This window comes from Prinia subflava, chromosome 5 (assembly GCF_021018805.1).
Source record: "Prinia subflava isolate CZ2003 ecotype Zambia chromosome 5, Cam_Psub_1.2, whole genome shotgun sequence".
Classification (NCBI taxonomy): Eukaryota; Metazoa; Chordata; class Aves; order Passeriformes; family Cisticolidae; genus Prinia; species Prinia subflava.
In genome coordinates, this window is record NC_086251.1 from 47516609 (window position 1) to 47537057 (window position 20449).

The window sequence follows — 20449 nt, forward strand, 5'->3', positions numbered from 1 at the left end:
GACACTCAGATACCATATCACATGAGGATTTTACCTAAACACTGCCCTTCTAACAGCCAGTAGCCTTCAGTGCAAGAGCAGGTATAGCCCCCCTCAGTATTTATGCAGATCTGGGTGGGGTTACACTGGTGAGAATCTGAAGCGCATTCATCCACATCTGCAACACAGAAATACAGAAGGAAAATGTTAGAAATAGCAACAACAGAACATTTTTCATATTGTACAGTGTGTACACTGTCTTTGTGCAAGGAATTAGAGTTTGGGAGAGTAGACAGAATGGCCATAACCTGAAGGAAAATTCACAATAATAAATGTCTGAGGGCAGTGAGAACTGAGGATGCACATCAAATCTCTCAGTTTTGCAGGTGACCCAGTGTTTCAGTTTTTCTCCTCAAGGAAAGTCTCTCATTATCTCAAACTTTTTGTTACTTCCACATTTGCTATGTCACTGAGCTGGGATTTCCATGCTACAGGGCATTGTTCCGTCCTAGAGAGAGGCTGCTGAAAGGATTATGCAACCCCACTGAAAAGTAAGAGATGAAGGGGAGTTTGAGAGATGTACAAACTCAACACAGAGACATAAAAAAATACTTCCTACCCCCACCAATGCAGACCATCTCACTGTAATTTTTCAGACAGAAAGTTCAACCAGAAATCAACCTTTACCTGACCAAAAAATGTATACTTCCCTGGAATCAATTTCCTGACAGTAATACTATTTTCTTTTAATTTCCCCCCCCCCATCTTTATTGGGTTTAATGTAGTTGGGGTTTTATTACAACCCCTTAGGGTGTTTTTGTTGTGGGCTTTTTTTTTTCCTTTTTTTTTTTTTTTTTTCCAAAGGAGGTAAATAGCATTCCTACATTTATATAAGCCGGGACTCTGGAACATAACTGATTAAAAATGCCTTTCAGAGTCAGAAGTTCATTTTGAATCACTTGCTCAATATCTTCCCTGATGTTTCAGGCGTCAGGTTTGCCTCTAGATGTCAGAAATGGAAATGCCAAAAGATAAATCATGTCCTTTTTCCAGCCAACCTAAGTTTCTGTGTTTTATTTACTGATACCTAAACTATTTTTTATTCCAGCATACTGTGCACTGGCCTTTGCTGAAGCACTATGTCATCCTAGCAATGTTACTCCCTTGATCCTCCCCTGATTCTTATTAACCCAGACTTCGTTAGGTCATGACTGAAAGTCACCAATGCCCTGGGCTGGAGCAGACAGCAGAGTTACATCTCTGATTCTGCCCCCAAGGCAGCAAGCACAGCCAGTCAGCTGTACAGTCCTAGCAGTCATGAAACAACGGATCCAGTCTACCACAGCAGCATATCTGACATGTTCAGATATATAAATAAATACATACATATTATACTTATGGAGAGAGTCTAGAGTTCTTATCTTGCCAACATCTGTAGTGGAACAATTTATGGTGAGTCAAAGCTGGTAAGATAACAAGGGGGGTACAATTAGAGGTAATTAACTCTGTCAGAAATCGGTTCCCATGTATTTATTGGCCAGATGAAGGTTGGCAAAATGATGGGGGAAGTGGGAAAAGGGTAAGATAACAAGTCTAGACTGTATAGGTCCATAAATATGTTGTTCAGTTCAGCAATTGCTTCTGCGATTGGGCTGAAAAATCTGGATCCTCCCTTCACAGCATATCACACATAATTGTTGTATCTGAACAGAGATTTTATCTAACCATAAATTTAATAACAATGACACTAATGTTTTCTAAATGAAAAAGCTTTCTATTTGTCATGCTTGCTTATTGTTTTAGGAGTGGTACCTTGGGATCTGGCCAATCCTGCTTTTTCGAGTCTGCACTAAGCTTAAAAAGGAGATTTTCATTTTCCATGTTCCCTGCTTCCAGTAATATTAATAGATGAAGTAAAGTGAAAACAAAATGAGGGTCATGGTCTTGCCACTTATGGTAACAAGACTCTTTGAAGACAACAGATCCTCCACTCTTCTGTGGTGCATTTTTATTGCAGGGGTACAATGTCTTTCACTTAAAGCAATGAGTGGCTACGGGATAGGTTTTGTTCCCAAGACATCCTTGTAGCAGTTGCTTGAGCTCCACTCCAGAGAAGACATTGATCCTCTTCCATTTGCTTTATAACAAGCAGATTTATTTGCTTTTATTTATTTTCCCAGTCTTCACCTTTTGTGGTGGTATTGGAAGCATATTTCCATTGGAATGCAACATTTTTTACAATGGAGGCCTCCTGTGGACTTTCTGCCAGAAAACCTGATGACCCTGAGGTTGTCTATGCAGAATACCTTGACTCCTCACATTTTGTACCTTGGTGACTTCACTGAAGTAGTTTTATGCAAGCAACAGCCTTACTGGTAGCAGCAAATCTTTTTGGTTGGGCCTGAGTGCACACATCCAGTTCTGTATTTCATGTCTGGCATTCTCTAAGATTGCCCCTTACCATGAAGTGATATTAAACTCTGACTGACCCAGCCAATACAATCAAATGAAGTATTTTTGGCAAGCAGCCTTCACAGTTGAAACAGGTAGTACAATCCCAGGCTATCTGCCCCAGATTATCCACAATATATGGGCTCACTAAGTGAGAGTGGATATTTGCACGCTGAAATTGGTGCAACAATTGGCCAGACATTAGGTATCTTCCTGAAGCATATCAGACCTGGCAGACATAGGGTGTTTTACCCAGTTTACACAATGTAGCATCCAGTAAGAACAGATGTGGTTGGTAAAGTCTAGAACTAGACATTTGGCAGGGAAATGAAAAAAACAACCCAAACAATCCCAGATTATTTCCACTGGGGAGAACTTCATGAGGTTACCTATAATGGATATATATAGAAGTTACATCAAAACACTTCCAGGGCATTTTTGTTTGAATGGAAAATTGCAAGAAGTTGCAAGTGCAACATGACAATCTGTCAATAAAGCATGAATAATTTCTTTGTCTGGCTGCACAGCTTATTTCTGTCCTATTCAAGCATAAATCTTAGGTGTCTTCAAAGCCATTTGTACTACCTCTGCCTCTATGATGGGTCATACACAATACTCAGGCAAAACTGTGATGCTAATTGTACATGATAATAGATTTTCAGTAGTTCTGTAGGTTCGAAGCAGATAAGACAAATTCAGAGAATAAAAAACTGTAAGGCCTACTCAATAGAAGGGTAGCACATGTGGTTAAGAAATCCCCAAGGTCCATTTTTCTGAAGTTTGGAAGAATGTGTCTGATGCAGCACAACCTGTGTCATAGTCTTCACCGTGGACAGAAATACTGCAATGAGTTGTCCTCCGAGCCCCAAAGTAAAGTCTAATTAGCTGGAGAGCAGAAGAGTTATTAAAGGGGAGCATGCTAGCAAGAAACCCTAGAAACCCCATTGCCCTCCATTCAAGATGTTAACAAATTGTGGTATTTTATGATCTCAGCATCAGTGCCATGAAAGCATCAGATGCTGTCACCCATCACTGATAATACAAGGATGGTTTTCATTATACCAAACCTGCTTTTAGTATCTTTCATCACCAAGATCCCTAGAAAATCTTACCTGCATCCAAACAACAAGTCTAGTCTTTAATAATAGCTACTGGTTAAGGAATACCTCGTGAGATTTTGGCTAGATGACTCAGTATGTGGCAACAAAGAAGAATTGCCATGAAGTGGACTGGGAAGAAAATACAAATTAGATCTGTCCTCAATGAAGATAGACTCAAGTAATTGGTGGTTACTGTGCAGGACAAGGAAGCCAGCACAGAGACACTGACCACACTGTAGCTCATGGGCTGAGAATTTATCTTTTGGGAACTCTTCCTTGGTTTTTCATCTTTCATCACCCTGCTTCCTATTTGAAAAACAGGGATTATAAAATAATAAAAATCCATTATTTCTGCCACAGTCCAGTCTCCCTCCCTGTTTAGCACCTAAAACTCATCAGGACAGGGCTTGCCTTCTTATGCACAAAAGCTGTTCACAGTGAGTCTATTTTTATTTGATGCCTTCCAATCCTAATACAAATCAACCTGGACTACAAAATCCTACAATATCCCGCTTGGTGATAAATACCAGTGCACCTGGATTTTAATGAGGAAATTCAAGATTAAGGAACTAAAGAACAAGCCTTTGACCATTTAAAAAAACAGAAACAGGAGCAGGTCACAGACCCTTCTGTCTTGTAGTCTCTCATGTACAACTTGCACCTATTATATGAACATTTCAAAATACCACTTTTTCAGAAATTTTATGCAGACTCTTTGGCTGGTGAGATCTAAAATAAAATATTAACCATCATTCTGAAAGCATTATGTTCTACTATAAGACCTCAGAAGCATCAAAGTTTTTCAGCTAAATTCTGTGCTACTTAGAATGTCGCTGTTCTACCTTAAGGTTGCATGGAACCTCAAAGATTCTAGTAGTTACTGAAGAAGGAAGAGAATTATTGATGTAGTCCATGGCAAATTAAAAGAGTTGTTTGGCTTTTACACCACTTTTTACCCTTCCAGACAGGACTGTCAGTGTTGCTGTGAAATTACATATGAAAAAAACTGAGGATATTAAAGGTTGTCATACCTAATAATTTTGAACAAATTCAGATTTTCCCAAATGACTAGTGATTCTGGGTGACTCCTTAGAGAGAGCAGTTGTTCAGCACTTCATAAGCACACCATAGAGCCAAGGCAGGATAGATGGGTCACTGTTCAAAACTTCTCCTGCCAAGGAATGCTTGGCCAAAGCTGTCTCCAGTTGTTTCAGCTCTTTATTATTCTGTGGTGTGCTATTAAATTAGTGGTCATCTATATCCTCTCACCCATCCTTCCAGTTGTTGCATTCACTTCTCTTATCCATCCTTCCAGTTGCTGTATTCACATTACTGCTCCCACAGCTAATTCCAAAGGCAGAAGTTCAGGCAGCACTCCAGACAAATTAAAATCTGACTTAAAGTGGGAATGATTCACTTTGGTACTTCCGAGATGAATACTGAGAGCAACCACATGGCCCCTCCAGACCACTGCTCTCTGCCTGCTAAGAAATACCAGCCTACACTGAACAGAGCCTCATGGCTCCAAGCCATGAGTTTTAAAGATCTCTGGGTTACTGACAGAGTGAGAGAATAGGTAGATGGCATCTCCACATCGGTTTGTAAGGAAACGTGCTGCAAGAGCTGAAGCCTGAACACTCCAAAATTAACCACATCCCTCTCTCTTAGATCTGCGTGTTTGCCTTAAAAAAATGGCTGTGGTGGTTTGGTTTAGCAGCTCTGGGGTGTGATGTTGTCTTTACTTGACATTTTGGCAAGAGGTGAGGTGGCTGGGGCGATGGGATTTCATTTGGGGATTGCAAGGGTGGAGAAAGTTTTTTTTTTAATTTCTGGCTGGCTTCCTGCCTTTTGTAGGATGTGATGTGCTGATGCTTTGTTTTTATTGGTACAGATTGTATTTTTAATGGATGGCAGGATGCCTGGTGACTGGATAAATATCATTTACAATGTCAAAATAAATACATGAACTAATTGTGTTTAGCATGCAAATGACTGGCTTTGTGTTTTATTATCTGTAAAAGCTAATATTAATGGGTATTAGTGGATTCTTTAGAATTTAGCCACATCACAGAACAATGAATGACATTTTTAATTCAGGGCTCATAAATTAAAGAAAAAAGAAATCATTTAAATGCTATGCATACACAAAAATGGGGCAACATATTAATATAGACAGGAAACCTAGATATGAAACTGCAGCACAACATTACATCTCACCACCAAGGCTAATTCTTCTCAGGAGATCTTTTTTTGGTACTGACTCATGTCTACCAAGAATGCAGGACTGAGACCACTCTTATTTGTATCAATAATACTGCAAGAAATCACAGCATAAACAGAAAACCAACACTCTAATCCACTGAATTAAGACCAGACATATTCTGTATTTCTCAAACCAAAAAAACTAAGACTAGGAGTTCAAGAGAGAATCATAAATGTGGAATTCTGAGGATCTGGTTTTGGCCCACTGTTTTCCACATTTGTGTTAAAATGCAGAGGATCACAAGCTGGTGGAATTAAGAACTAAAATGTCAAATGAAGATTTGTATGAAAGTATTTTGCTAGGTATGGTGGGCACATTTGAAAGTGCTTTTCAAGACAGACAAATGCAAGGTCATATGTCAAGAGTAAAAAATGTAGGTCAAAAAAATAACTGTGGGGTTGTTAGAGATAATCACTTGAGCATGAACTTATCCTGACATGATGTTGCTGAAAAGACAAACATAACTATGAGAACACTGAGTAGACACAGGAAATTGTTCTTACCACTGTACATTGCATTAGTGCAATAATTACTGAAATACATTTCTGGTGTCAACACTTCAAAAACTGATATTGCAAAGAGATACCAAGAGATTCCAAAGAGTTTTTCCAAGCCACAAAAATTTATCTTAGAGCAAGATAATGCTTCATTTAATAATCTTATATTTAAGAAAAGGTTCAAGGTATATTTGCCCAAGATCTGTAAGCATCTTCATGGAGGCTATGTTCTTCTCTGATGATGGTCACTAAAGCTAAAGCAAAAGACAATGCGATATAATTCAGTGTTTAGAAGACAAATTCAAAATAAAAATAAGGCATATGCTTTAGTGCTTCTGTTTAAGCATCTGAAAAAGCATAATAAAGCACATGGTAGATGGTGCATGAAACTCAAAGTTTCCAGCAGTTACTGAAGCAGAAAGAGAATTATTGACGTAGTCAGTGGCAAATTAAAAGAATTATCTGGCTTATCTCGTCTTACCCTTACAGATAGGACTGTGAATATTGCTGTGAAATTACATATGAAAAAACTTGGGATGTTAAAAACTGTTCCTGTATTTTAGAGCCTTATACCACAGCAGTATTTATTCTTTTAAACAAGCTGTAGCAAAAAACTATGTCTTCAAAACACCATTTGATGGGTAAAGTTCTGTGTCCTGGGTCACAAATAATACAAATTATGTGGTCAAAGTGGTGTCATAAAATATTCACTGAATAATTTAACACCTTTCAATGTTTAGTTATTTTTGTCTATATCCATACCCATCATACCTGAGATTTTCTGTTTGCCTTACTTCATATTCCATTTCCTAGGCCATAAGGAAATCTAACTGAACTAGTAAAAGTACTGAAAATGGGGATAGGAATTTGCAAGGTTCTTCCAAAAGATTTTTCCATTGAAAACATTTAAATGTGAGCATATTGTCCCTTAATCAATAAAACAGATTTTTAGTGAAAGAAATTGTACCTCTAATGCTTTTTACTAAGCTCAGAAATGCGTTGAAAACATAGAAATTGTTACTAACAGTTTTGTGCTAGATGTTAACTCATCGGCCTAAATATGTTGGGGATGCCAACAACCTTCCTTTCAGTACATGTAGAGTGATTGCTTCTTTATGAAGGATGAACCAAGTAAAAGAGGAAGAATCCAAGCTATTACCACAGACAATTTGTTGAATCAAAGAGCCTCAAAAGGACTAAACTCCAAGATAGAGGAGGTGGTCATGCAGGAAGTAGTAAATTTTTCAGCAGTCTAAGTAACTTTACAAGGTGGGTAGCCATGGGAAGATGCCAGCAGACAATAGGAAAAGGAACAGAGGTTTTTAGGAACTGGGAGCACCTACCCTCTGGCAAAAATTGTAAGCAAAGACACTGCCTTTCTTCTGCTCAGAAAATAAAAAACAAAAGATTGTTCATAAACAGGACTTTATGCATTAAAGAATAGAGAAGGAAACTAAGTCGTTAAGATCAACTCATCAATTCAGAGACTTTTCAGAGCCCTTCAGGTAGGAAAAGATTTTCTTGACAAAAAGCTACTTCTAAAGGAAAAAAAAATCTTGGTACTTAAGAGCATGTGGTTCAATACCACATGATAGAGTAAATGCACAGAGTGGAAAGTTTACCAAGGAAGTTCCATCCCAAGGAGATGATTTGCACCTGCCCCAACAGGAACAAGGGAGACTATTGTCGTTCAGCCATCCACTGGTGTTGAAAGTGGTGGGATCTGTGACTGCGCTTATCCCTCCACAGGCGTGGTCTGTGCTCGGGGCACTGTCACTGTTCACTCCCCCCATGGCAGTTCCTTTCCCAGCTGGCTGACAATGGAATAACAGCACTAGCAGAGAGCTGTCATGGAAGGATGTGAGCTTATCATCTCTGAGCTAGAACCACACTCTTGTAGACTATGACAAATAGAAGTGAAACTTTGCTTGGACTCTGTGATGAACGGGAAGCCAATGTGGACAGCAGATTTCCAAGACAATATGCTTTTGGCAATGTGTGCTGTTTCACAGATGGACTGTTACATTTTGTTCTCTTTGGAACGTATTTAGCATGCATGACTTCCTTTCTTAAGTAATGAATTCTGATAATCATGCTACAAACTTCTGTGGGTCACAGTAGTAGCTGTGGCTGTGTTTCCTTCTTTTGATCAGGGATTGACAAAAGTGGGTATGTTTTTCCATCATGATTATTTGGGAGCCACTAGCACCATGGGTTCAACACAGTAATACTGAAGATTAATTTGACAGTTGTGAGAGTACAGGTCTTGCAGACTTGAAAACATTTGCCATGGAAAATCTTCTTCCCCCTTTTACAAGAAAGTGTGGGTGATTTGGGGGCCCTATATCTTTATTTCATTCTGTCTCTGTTTTAGTCCCACTGTTTTACTGTCACAACCCCAGGAGCTAACCTGGCTTTTAAGATGCAACGTTCTGGAAGAGAGGCTTGAAGCTGACAGCTCGTTCCAGAATCTCTGTCTGCTCAAATACTAAAGCTCATTCAGTCATTTATAACCCTCAGGGCTCCATTTTAAAATAATACAAAGATTGGATGTCTGTTTTTTATAGGCATAATTGCAGGCCAGGACTAAACATCCGAGCTCAGCAACATGGGTATCAGTTCCAAGATTACTTGGAACAGAGCACTTTCCCCAAACTTCTCCCCCACTCCTTATTTGGACACTGAAAAATAATTTCCTCAGTAGTAGATTTTTACTCAGTGAAATCACATGTTTTCTCAAAACTTTTTTTTTTTTCTCAAGATAATTACATTTGATAAGAAAAGGGAAGAAATAACAATGCCACATTCCTAAAGTGCAGACTGAAGCCAAATTCAAACTGCTGCTGTGTGGGGTCAGTGTTTTTCCAAGGACAACTGACCCTGCTGAGCTTGGACACAAGCCAAAACCAACTCCCTAAACACCTGTTTAATTGCATATTTCACTGTCTGAGGACCGGCCATTGATTGTTGAATTAATTTTCTATCTGCACCCCATATGCATTAGGTTATTGGCTGATGGTTAAACAAGGATTAAAGTGAGTTTTTTCACAGAGGGTCAGTCTGGAAATGGATACTAAATAAGTGTGAGGCATGAATCTGTAATTCTGCTCCCTCTGCCTGGTATGAAAATTGCTCAACATGTGTCACAGGTTCTATGTCTCCTGCCAGCTGAGCCTTTCCTTAGCGAGCCCACTTTTCACATTACTCAGAGATGATAAACAACAGCTAAACTGTGAAGGACTTTGCTCTTCAAACACAGTTCTAGTCGTGCTTTTGTGGCTGAGATTTACATGACAGCCATGCAAAGATGTGCATAGCAAGGGGACTAAAGGGCCAGCAGCCTCTCCCCTCTCTGCTCAGAAGAGAGCTGCGTGTGGTTCATACACTTGGCATTGCCTGCATGACCACAGATCCTCACTCTCACCAATTCCCAGGGCTCCCTGTTGGTACAAGATCACAGCCACTTGTGTGGACTACTCCTGCTGTCCCACAAGAGCTTCTGCACAAATGCACAGTCAGTATGCTGACTCTGGGATCAAAAATAAGACAAGCTACTGATTTCAACCAAGAGCTTTATCTAAAAATGGAAACCCCTTGGACTGGGGCATAACTGTATTCTCTTGATTCATGATTTTCTGCTGCAGGTTCTGCACATCTTATGAAATGCATGATCAGTGCATGTGATTTGGGAATCTCAGCTATTTCCCCGCTGCACTTATTCTATGCCAAATAGCTGCAGTATAGCAGAACAAGAGTGACCCAAGTACCCTGCTGAAGTGAGGCAGACACATTACCTTTCTACTGATGACAAGGAACCTGCTGAATTAGGAGGTACAAAGAAATTTTTGCTCAAGATGCTTTTATCTTCATCATCATAAAATATATTTTTCAGCTGAATAAATGAAGTGTTACAGTGGTTTCTCAAAATTACATTTTTTTATGACCATATGCTACTCTGTGATCTGCTGGTAGGGTGGTAATAGGAGTCAGTGAGCTTTTACTGAGAATACCCCCAGCTGCTGAGGGGTTACCTAAGTAGCACTTTCTACTGCAATAGAAACAAAAAATGTGCAGTCAGAGCCAGGAAATGCACACTCAGAAATAAGAAAAAAGATCCTTATAATCATCAGTTTGTTGCATGATACGATATAGTCTCATGCAAGAATCTCTAGAGAAGGCTTATAAAATTTTACAGAAGAGGTGTAGAACCATTAATACTGAAGAAGTGAATTTTCTATAGCTGAATTGTACATTTTCTCTGCAATACTATGATTTTTTAAAAAGGACCCTGAAAAAAAGAATGTATCAAAAATATAGGCGTTTAAAGCATTATTTATAAAGCTTTTAAATATGTTGGTCAAATGCTATTGGCTTCTCCTCCAACAAATTTTTTCAAAGACTTTTCTGTTAGAGTACAGAACATGAGAGAACAAAAAGCAGAGAACTGCTATTCCCACTTTTGTTCCCTGGGGAGCTTTGAGAGATCTCAAGCACAAATAGTCCAGCCAGCTGGTTTAGCCAATTGGTGGTCAGTTTACATTTCCTCTAATAAGTGAACTTCTTGACCGTACATTTTAACTGAGTCATTAAGAGCTCCTTTTCCAAGTGTTTTGGCAGGCTAGAGAGGCCTGGGACTGTGAATAAACCACAATAACTAGTAAAGAAGAGAACAGTCCGACTTTTAATATGGCAGAAGAAATCGATCCAAATGGATCCAGAAATTAAAGCCACAGTGAAAACAAAGGGATACAAATATCCACCTGCAGGTTATAACAGAAAATTTTATTGGAACGGCTGCTTCTGCCATTAAAATGCAGCCACTTTGGATGTGCAACATCCAGCATGTTGTGCAAACAACTGAAAATACTAGTGAGATTCTAGGTGAACAATATGTACATACCCATAGCAATAATTCAGTATGAATGCTGTAGTCACTCTCATAGGATAACTTGAATTATTCAATATATATGAAAAAAAGACAACAAGAGATCTCTATCATGGGATATCATGATAGAGATCCCTTATATGGGATTTGTCACTTGCTGATTTCTCACAAAAGCTTCAGCAATAATCACCAGCATCTCATTCAATAAAGGGCTGGAGGCAAAACAGTTTGGCTTGAGCATGCAAGGAGGCACCAGCTGGAGGTGGCATGGCTGTAGATTGCCTCATGTCACTTGAAACTGTGTGAGTCAAACACACATATAATGGTCACTTTGACTTTTCCCAAGAGGCTAACACCTTACTCCCCAAATCTAAGCCATTAAAACCAGGGAAAAGAGCCTGGCATGCAGAATGTGTGTCTGGACGTTCATATAGTGAAGCAGAAACAATTACCAGAAATGTAGGGTTTTTCCTCAGTTTTTCAGTGAAATGAATCTTCAGTTTCATGGAAAGAAAGTTCAGTCAAGACCATCCAGATCAAGACTTCTGTTTTATACCATGATCAATACAGAGGAAGATCTGCCCTTATCTCAATAGATTTATTGATTGACAGGTGGGGGACAGGACTCCTGCAAATGTTAGGTAAATTTTATTAGAAATTTTCTTCGATGCAGTTTCAGCCTCATATCTTGTCCTGCTTGGGAGTTTTGCAACCATCTAGAATGTGTCATGGTCCTGCTCAAAACTGGCAGGTCTTGGGGCTAAACAAAACATAACTTTCTGCCCCTAAAGGCTCAGCACATCTCCTTTAAGATCTTGCTATATCAGAATATCACAAATCTAGAAATTTTCTGTCTTAATTTCGGCCCTACAGGTAACTGACAGGGGTAACTGAGAGAGAGAGAGAGAAAGAGAGAGAGAGAGAGACTGAAAAAGCCCTCTGAGATGAAACACCTCTTTTTCCAGGGAGCCATGAACTGAGAGTAAGGAGAGCAGGAAAACTGCCAGTAGACATCCACATCACACACTAATTGGAACAAAGTAAACCTCCCATATCCACACAGTTTTCATTTATCCAGGGCAGTTTGCAACTCAGTTGGCTGGCGGCAACTTTTGGAACATTGCAAGAAAATGTGGTTCAAGCATTATAAAGCAGTGAATGCCAAATCTGAGTTAAAGCCAGTTATTTGAGCAGGGCTTATAGGCATTTTCCAATGATCACCACCACTGAAATAAATAAATAGATGGCTTGCTATGTATACACTCAGAGGGGAATGTTGCCCAACATTCATAGCTCTTTGCTATTAAGAGTAATGAGGACACAGCTGTCTGAGTCTGGAAGCCAGTACTTGCAGAGATTTTTCTTCTCCACTGGCTTTCTTCCACTACCCATTCTTTGCTTATAAAAGAGCCCAAAAGGTCCTAACATTTATACAAGAATTACCTTGGCTTTGTGGTGCTTTTGAGATTGTTATAAAGCATGCTGACACATGGACGGATTTGAAACTCAGATGAAATATGAAAAACAATTTTCTCCCCTGATAAGGTCCCTGATGCCCTTAGTGCCAAGCATAACACTCTCTTTAGTCAATCATGACAGCTCCTGGAGCAGTTGGCAAGAGTTGCTGCCATGGGCAGAGATCTGAAGGTCTCCCTTCTTAAAAAGGACTTCTAATTCTCACTGCAGACCCTGGGGTTGTAATGTGGGTTTTGAGTCACACTTAACTGGTCAGCTGTACAGAGCCTCCAAAGCAAATGTAAAAGCACCCCACTCTATTCAAAGATCTTACAGCACTTTAAAATCAATGCTAGAACTCACAGTCTATGTGCCAAAAGACTATAACTTTCATTTTATGGGAGCCTTCAATCTATTAAAGGCTAGAACCCCTGTCAGACACAGGCTACTGCGCTTGAGGCACTCAGTTTCAGAGCCATGGCACAAGCAATGTTGAAGTTGACTTCTGTAAGTCATCTGGTCTCAGCCTCCACTCAAAGGGACAATTCAGTCAGGCTGCTCAGGGCCTTTTCCACTTGAGGTTTAAATTTCTCCAAGGGTACAACCTTTAGCTACAAAGTTTTTGAACCTCTGTTCCAGTGTTTGACCACCTTCACTGTGATAACATTTCTCCTGATAGCTAATAACAATTTCCCATGCTGCAACTTTTGCCCATTCCTGTCCACATGCACCTATGAGATGGATCTGGCTTCATCTTCTCTACACACTCACATTGGACAGTGGAAGGCAGCAAGCAGTACAACTCCCTCATAAGCATCATGTTCTCAAGGCAGGTGGAATCCAGTTCTCTCAGCCTCTCCTTGAATGATGTGCTGTCACACTCTAGCCACCACAGTGGTCCTTTGCTGGACATCCTTCAGTGTGCCCAGGTCTTTTCTATACCAACAAATCAGAATGACTGGGAGAACTGAGTGCCTGTGAAGGCAACAGAAATTGACTGCACTTTGAATTCTCCCCTGGAGGTAGTTAAGAGAAAATACTTTAGTTGTGAATCTCTGCTTAATTTAGCAGCAACAGTTGAGGTCAGTGAACTATTTCATTGGATGCTGAACAAACACAGAACCAGACTGTACCACTCACACAAACAGACCTGCACACAATTGTCCCCAGATCTTCAAGGTAAGCCTACCTTCCTTATATCAGAACTCAGAAATTCCTGACTAGTGCTACAAGCTGACCAGACTGGCCCCATGACCAGTGTCACAGGCAGTCCACCAGCTCTCACATTATCCATGAAAGCTCAGAAAGATACATGTTCACACTGAGTATTCCCAAGCAAATGGTTCATTTCCAAGTGGCCTGGCCTGAAAAAAACCCCATGTTCTCTTTAGGTAATTAAAAAAAAAAAGAAAAGTAAATAAATAAACAGAAGAGTCAATGTTCTCAACCAGCAGGAACATTTAATCTCTGTGATTATTCCTGGAGCAAACTCCTGCTTTTACTCTCTAGAAGGCACATCCCAGTGAATTTTCCATCATGTGGGCCTGCTGTAGTGGAAAGTTAATTTACATTTTTTTCTTTATCATAGTACTTTCTTTTATTAGCCCCTTATTGCCACAAGGTCTCAGGTCATACTGAGTCACACAAGGGAGCAGTTCCATTTTAGAAGGCATAGTCTCCAGGACAGAAGCTGGCCTAGCAAATTCTTAGCATGATTAGCATTCTGCAATTCATAGTCTTTCTAATCATCTCCAATCAGATACTGCAGACAGTGCTTAGTTTAGCATTTCATGTCCGTCCCCAGGTCAAAGGGAATGAACCATGGATAGATCATGTATTTCTGAAATAGTTTAATGCCCCAAGCTTCTAGATTTACAGTTTTTGTGGAGCAGAATATGATAGTATTTTGTATCTTTAAATGATGTATGTCACTTACCAGCTCCAGAATGCATGTGACCTGCTGGGCCATTAATGGATATACTGCTAATTGTCAAATGCTAATTACCTTTAGAGGTATTCTCTCGTCTGTGTAGGACACATCCATGACATTATTCTCTGGACTCAAATCTATATTTGGGCTTATTGCCTGAAGAACAGGAGATAAACTTTTTACTTCTTTCAATTAAATTCATAGGCAGTGTTTGAAGTCTTATGTGCAATCCTGTAAAGTTCTCTTATACCACTTTTCATCTATGACTAGTTAAACCACTTGAAAATGTTAATGAGAACAAATTTTGTTCCAAAATGCAATGTACCACCTGAAAAACCTAATACAGGTTTTACAGAACTGTATCTTCAAACAGCACTGATTTAGTGGGGAAGAGCACCTCCTTCCTAAAGTTGGCATGCTACAGTCTTTTGGGATGAGTGCATGAAATCAACTGATAGCTGTCAATGCATAGAATGCATAGTTCTGGGCTATTCTATCATAAAGTCAGCCCTGCTTTTGATTAAAGTAATTTTAATCTGCTTCTGAAATAAAGCTCCAGATGCAGTGCTTAGTGATTTGCTGGCAATGAGTATATATCGCTGCAATCTACCTCTGAAGAACAGGAGTATGATCCAAGGCTGCTCCAGCCTGTGCTGGGTTTGGGATTCCCCACAGGGTTTGCAATAGCAGGAAATTAGCAGAATGCTATGGCTTTCAGATCACATCTCCTCTCCCTGGCCTGCTTCCTGCTCCAGGATTAAGGAGTGGCAGTCTGGCAAACAGACTCTGCACTGCTCCAAGATTCCTCCTTCGGAAAGGGGATGTCAGGCTACCCATTAAAGCTATCACAGCTTTGTGTTGCTCAGCCACAGTGACAATAAATGTTATTTAATGGGTGGAAGCTCTTACCCATGCTACGAGCTTTTCTCTGCAGAGTTAGATAAACCATAGTGTTTTCTTTTGTGCCTCTGTGCACTCTGGAAGCTGGAAACATATCAAAGGACTCAAAAGTACAGCAACATACACCTGACAATATGCATCACACCCCCACCTTGTGTGAGACTCTTTCTTGCTAAAAATTGTTCCAGGCAGCTTTTAAATGATTCTACTGTTGCATTTTGTACTATTCCTCCACTACAACATTCCTAATGTGTTCTTGTATAACCTGATACACTGCAGTGCCATAAAGGGCTTTACTACGCTCAGTCTAAAAGTATTTTTCCTTCCTTTCAGCAAATTATACCCTATTCAGCAATAATAATTTTTTGTACCACCCACCATACAAACTTTTGCTTCTCTGTCATTTACAGTTCCAATTACTGTCATCTTACTCTAAGTTTTACGATACACTTTACTCTTTTAATCAAAGTCAGCCTCAATAATGCCCCCAACTTGCTGCTGCTCTATCCTGAGATTTCTGTAAACTTACATTTATCTGGAAGTAAAGTACTTGCACCTAATGTCAGTATGTTGGAGCCATTCTCAACAGAACATACTGAAGTACTCTTTGCTCTCTGTTCTGGAATGAGAAGTCTTAGTAACTCTGCCAGAAACTGCCTTATGCTACACTGCTCTTGATATCGCTGCCTTCTGTTGATCATCTTCCACCAGATGACCATGTGTTAGGTTATCTTTTCACCTACTTCCAGGTTCCAGTCCCTTAATTTCCTGATCATAATTGTAGCTTTTCTAGACTTCTATGTATTATTGTTTATGCAGTCTTCCCCTTCAGTGTTACCTACAGATATGTTGGTTGTACCAAAAACCAGTTATTGCTTTTGATCCAACCAGCAATTTTCTGGTTCACAAGTTAATGCTTCATTTACTTAGGGGGCTGAATAGAAAACAAGAATTCTACTTTACAACAAAACAAAACAAAACAAAACAAAAAAAAAAGGAAAAGCAAGCTCAAAATATTATTTTAAAAAGCAGACATTAAAATTATGGAAAAAAACAAAAGAAACCCCAAAACAAACAACACAGTTTCAGACCAAGCAGTAGGTTGTAAATTCTTTCAGACCCTGCAAGTTTATGGTGCATTCCTCTCCCTCTCCTCCTAGACTGACCCTGTTTAGCTGAAGCACTTCTTTTATTTTCAGTATCTGAATGTTTCATGCATACAAACAGATTTATCCTCACTGTAGTGACATGTTACTGATGTAGAGTTAATATATAGAAAAACACAAAAATTTTCCAGATGGACTTATGAGTTTGCAGATGTTCAAGAGAAGACACCATTCACACCTTAACTTTCAGTAAATGCTAAAGGTCTCTGCCTGAAAACCTAGATCCCTCAAGGGTTTCCAGATGATTGCTTGGATATTGAGATTCCTCAGAGAAGTAGTCAGTTCTGAAAGCAATATTGACCAAGAGGCCTGAGGTTGTACTGTCAGCCTATGACAAAGGTTGCAGACCAGACCAATGGGCATTTAGACACTAAACTCCCACAGAGGATGTAGGTCAGTGAGAGCAGAGGATTTAACGAAGCTCTGGGGACCTGGGCCTGCATTGCAGCTGTCCTGACACCAACACCACTGCCTATCCTCTCCTCTGCAGAGGTAGGACCATCCTTCTCCTCACACTGGAGTGTGGTCTTATACCACAGAACACCTGCAACCATGAGTTATAGTTGAAAGAAGAGAAGGTTTTGCTGGTGTTAAAACTGAAGATGGATTTCAGGACATCTTGTCATCCCCAATGGGCAGAACATTCCAGCTAAGAGGCTGAATGCTGAAACAACTGCCCTGAACTGGGCACGTTGTAACTCACATTTATCTTCTGTTAGCTTTATTTTCTTTGAAAAATTCTCTCATGTCATTGAACTAGTAAAATGGGAAGGCAGAGAACTGGCAGATTAAGGGGTCAGAGCACATTAGACTCCACACATCAGGCAGCTTTTCTATTCCTGTGTGGCAGCTCCGTCATGGGCCTGGTGTTCTGGGGACAAGACAAAGGAACAGTGCCAGCACATTATCACTTCCTATAGAGTCTGGCAAAACATGTGGTCCATTTGGCTGATTTGTACTGGCAAAGAAGAGAATTCATATTTTCTATATATTTTGGCTTAACATTTATATTGTGACATATAACCATGGCCAATTTCAGGCTGGAACCAAATGAAAAGAAACAAGACTAACCCAAAAAATATAAGGGAGAGGCCAAGAAAAACAGTGACGTTTAAGTCATTGAAAACACTGCCATCTCTAGGCATTGTAGGTGATGCAAATATATGCAAAAATTAACATAGGCCTGGGTAGAGTGCTGGTGCTCTGACAGGCACTGAAATAAATCAGTCTTCCAGGTGAGGAGAGACTATCACATACTGAACTCTGCATATTATGCCACAAGAAGGTATGGAAAGTGTCACTCACAAGAAAATGAGAGAAAAACAAGCCAAAGAGCTGACAGACTGAGGAAGTGTACTCACGACTCCTGTCAGTTTTGCAGCTGTGTTAAGTGACTTGATTTTCTTTTAAGCCCTGGAATTGTCTACTTTGTGGGACTGTCTTGCATGACAGCTATTCCATAAAGGAAAGCTCATGAAATCTACTCCAGAGCAGACAGAGCTGATCAGTACATAGTGGCTTTAACTGATCTGGCACTGCTGAAATCCCTGGAAGTAAGACATAATAAAGGCAAGGCGGCAACAAAGCCCCATGTATCAAACCACTGTTAGCAGTGAGTCTAAGGAATCACTCAGACATTAATGGCAGGGGTGTGAGCCCTGCCCCGCACATGCCAGAGGATATGGCAGGCTGGGCACGATTACTGCTCCTCTGAATTGAGTCACATATAACCTCCTGCCAACTAACTCTGGGTGACAGCTGAAGTCTGTGTATTGTTTGGCTCAGAGCCCAGTGGCCAATAACCCCCAATTCAGAGACCAAGCATAACTGAGGCCATTAAACCAGAGTATCAGTTGAACTTCTTTTCCTTGCATACCCTTTCCTTCTGTAGTCTACAAACCTCAAGGGAGATGAGATTCCTGGGTTCTTGCCACTTTGTATACTGAAGTATCTACGGTTCCAAGAAAGGGGGGAAATTAAAACACATGGTGTAATAGAGAGGTCACAGGCTAGAAAGATTTTAACCTTCTAGTGCCTGGACTGTAGCCTGCACATCTAACAAGATATGGACACTGTCCATTCTGTGCTTATGCCCATTCTCTGCACACAAACCCATTGCATCCTGTAACATGACCCATTCTCATTCAGATGTCCCTCTCAGTATGCCACTGTGCTTCCCTCCTGGCTCACAGCTCAGTAAAAGAAACTAGAAAACTTTCAATCACTCCCAAACAGCAGATATACATTTCCACACAGAGAATCAGTTTAGCTCAAGGTAAAGTTGAAACCAAATTCAAACACTCCTGGTGGTCACAATTTTTAATCATACGATTATGATCTGACCACCTGTCTATTCTGACATCGAAATGTCAAGGAATGTCACAAAATCTAGGAAATCCTTATTGTGGTATCAGTATTTTTTAGCAGGAGAAAAGTATGGTGCCTGAGTCCCTGACCATAAGGTACTTATGGTTAAGACAGCTTCACTTAAGCCTAATAAATTCACAAGAACTTCTGCATTAAGATCTTCACCAACGTCAATAGGGACTGTAATCATGGGTCTAAGTGTTTTTGTCTCCAGTTGTTGTCCAGCTACCTACCCAGTATGACTGTAGTTCGTTCAAGTTCAGTTGTGGCTATAGTGTAATTGTATTTATTCTGTTTTCACTTTTCACATCATCGCACATAAATACAGTCAGTGAGTGGTGCTTGAAAGGCAGTGACATGCAGAATGATGGGCTTGCTCCTACTGTTACACTTTGGATGCTCAGGAGCCTGCTATTTTTCATTCCAGTGCACAGAGTGCCCGTTTGCTTAATAACATGCCAGCATTATTGGCTTGCATGTTATATTTCTTGGTTCAATTCTACTCATTTCTTTGTTAGTAGTAGAAGTTTCACAAATAAATGAAGCACTTGCCTGTGCTTTAACCACCAGACTGTACTCATCCCACACTGCACTTAGGGAGGAATGAAAGCAGGAACAAGCCAAGCCACAGAAGGCTCAGTTTACCTTGCTCCAGATCGATACATACAGCAGCTTTTTCTATCAAGCTGACTTCTCTACCACAAACTGATTAACTTCAGTGAAAAACAGCATTTCAATCCTCATTCCCCATGGTAAGTGGGACAGGGTACCTTTACTGATGGTCAAATTTCTGTAGGAATGGCTCTACTGATGGACCCTACTGCAGTGGCTGGATGAGTCTTGCCTTTCCTCAGCCCCAGCCCATCCTCTGTGCTGGTGCAATGGTTTCCTGAGGGAGGAAGGAGCTCTGGCTGTTTTCAGATGTACTTTTTAACCCATGATTACTTTATAGTTTACTCGTAGTTACCTTTATGAAGATTGATGGGACTGTGAATAAATCAGGCCATCAGATCAGAAGCTCAGAAGCTGGATCTAAAAGATTTATAGTTATGTTTGTCTGGAGCTGTACAATGTGAGTTTATCCAATGGGGCAGGGTTAAGTATGTCTGTACTCCAGGATGTTAAAGATCCTTCTTTCATTACTCTCCTGACTTATGGTCTTGTACCTTAATGCATATAGTTTGTATTTTCCACATGTTTATTTTAACCTGGCTTCTTTAGTCCCATTACATTAAATAATCAAGGGGGAAACCATCTACAACGTGAAACAAATACAGCATAAATAGAAGATGACTGAAAAACTCTAGGATCAAATAGCTGCTGAAAGCTTTTTGTAGCTTTTTTTGTAGCTTTTGTAGATGTTCCTGAGGCAAACTGGAGATATGGGTAAAGGGCTTGGACTTTCCCTCTTTTCTGATCTATGCAGAAATATAGACAAAAGCAGCCAATGAATTCC

General features: G+C 40.1%; 1 protein-coding gene across 1 annotated transcript in view; it reads right to left on the reverse strand.

Moving 5' to 3' along the window:
- FBLN5 (fibulin 5) overlaps nt 1–20449 on the reverse strand; it is a 49193-nt gene that overhangs the window by 16743 nt on the left and 12001 nt on the right. The window contains exon 5 of the mRNA XM_063399236.1: nt 35–157. Coding sequence (XP_063255306.1) covers nt 35–157 — 123 coding nt within the window. The remainder of the gene's footprint in view (nt 1–34; nt 158–20449) is intronic.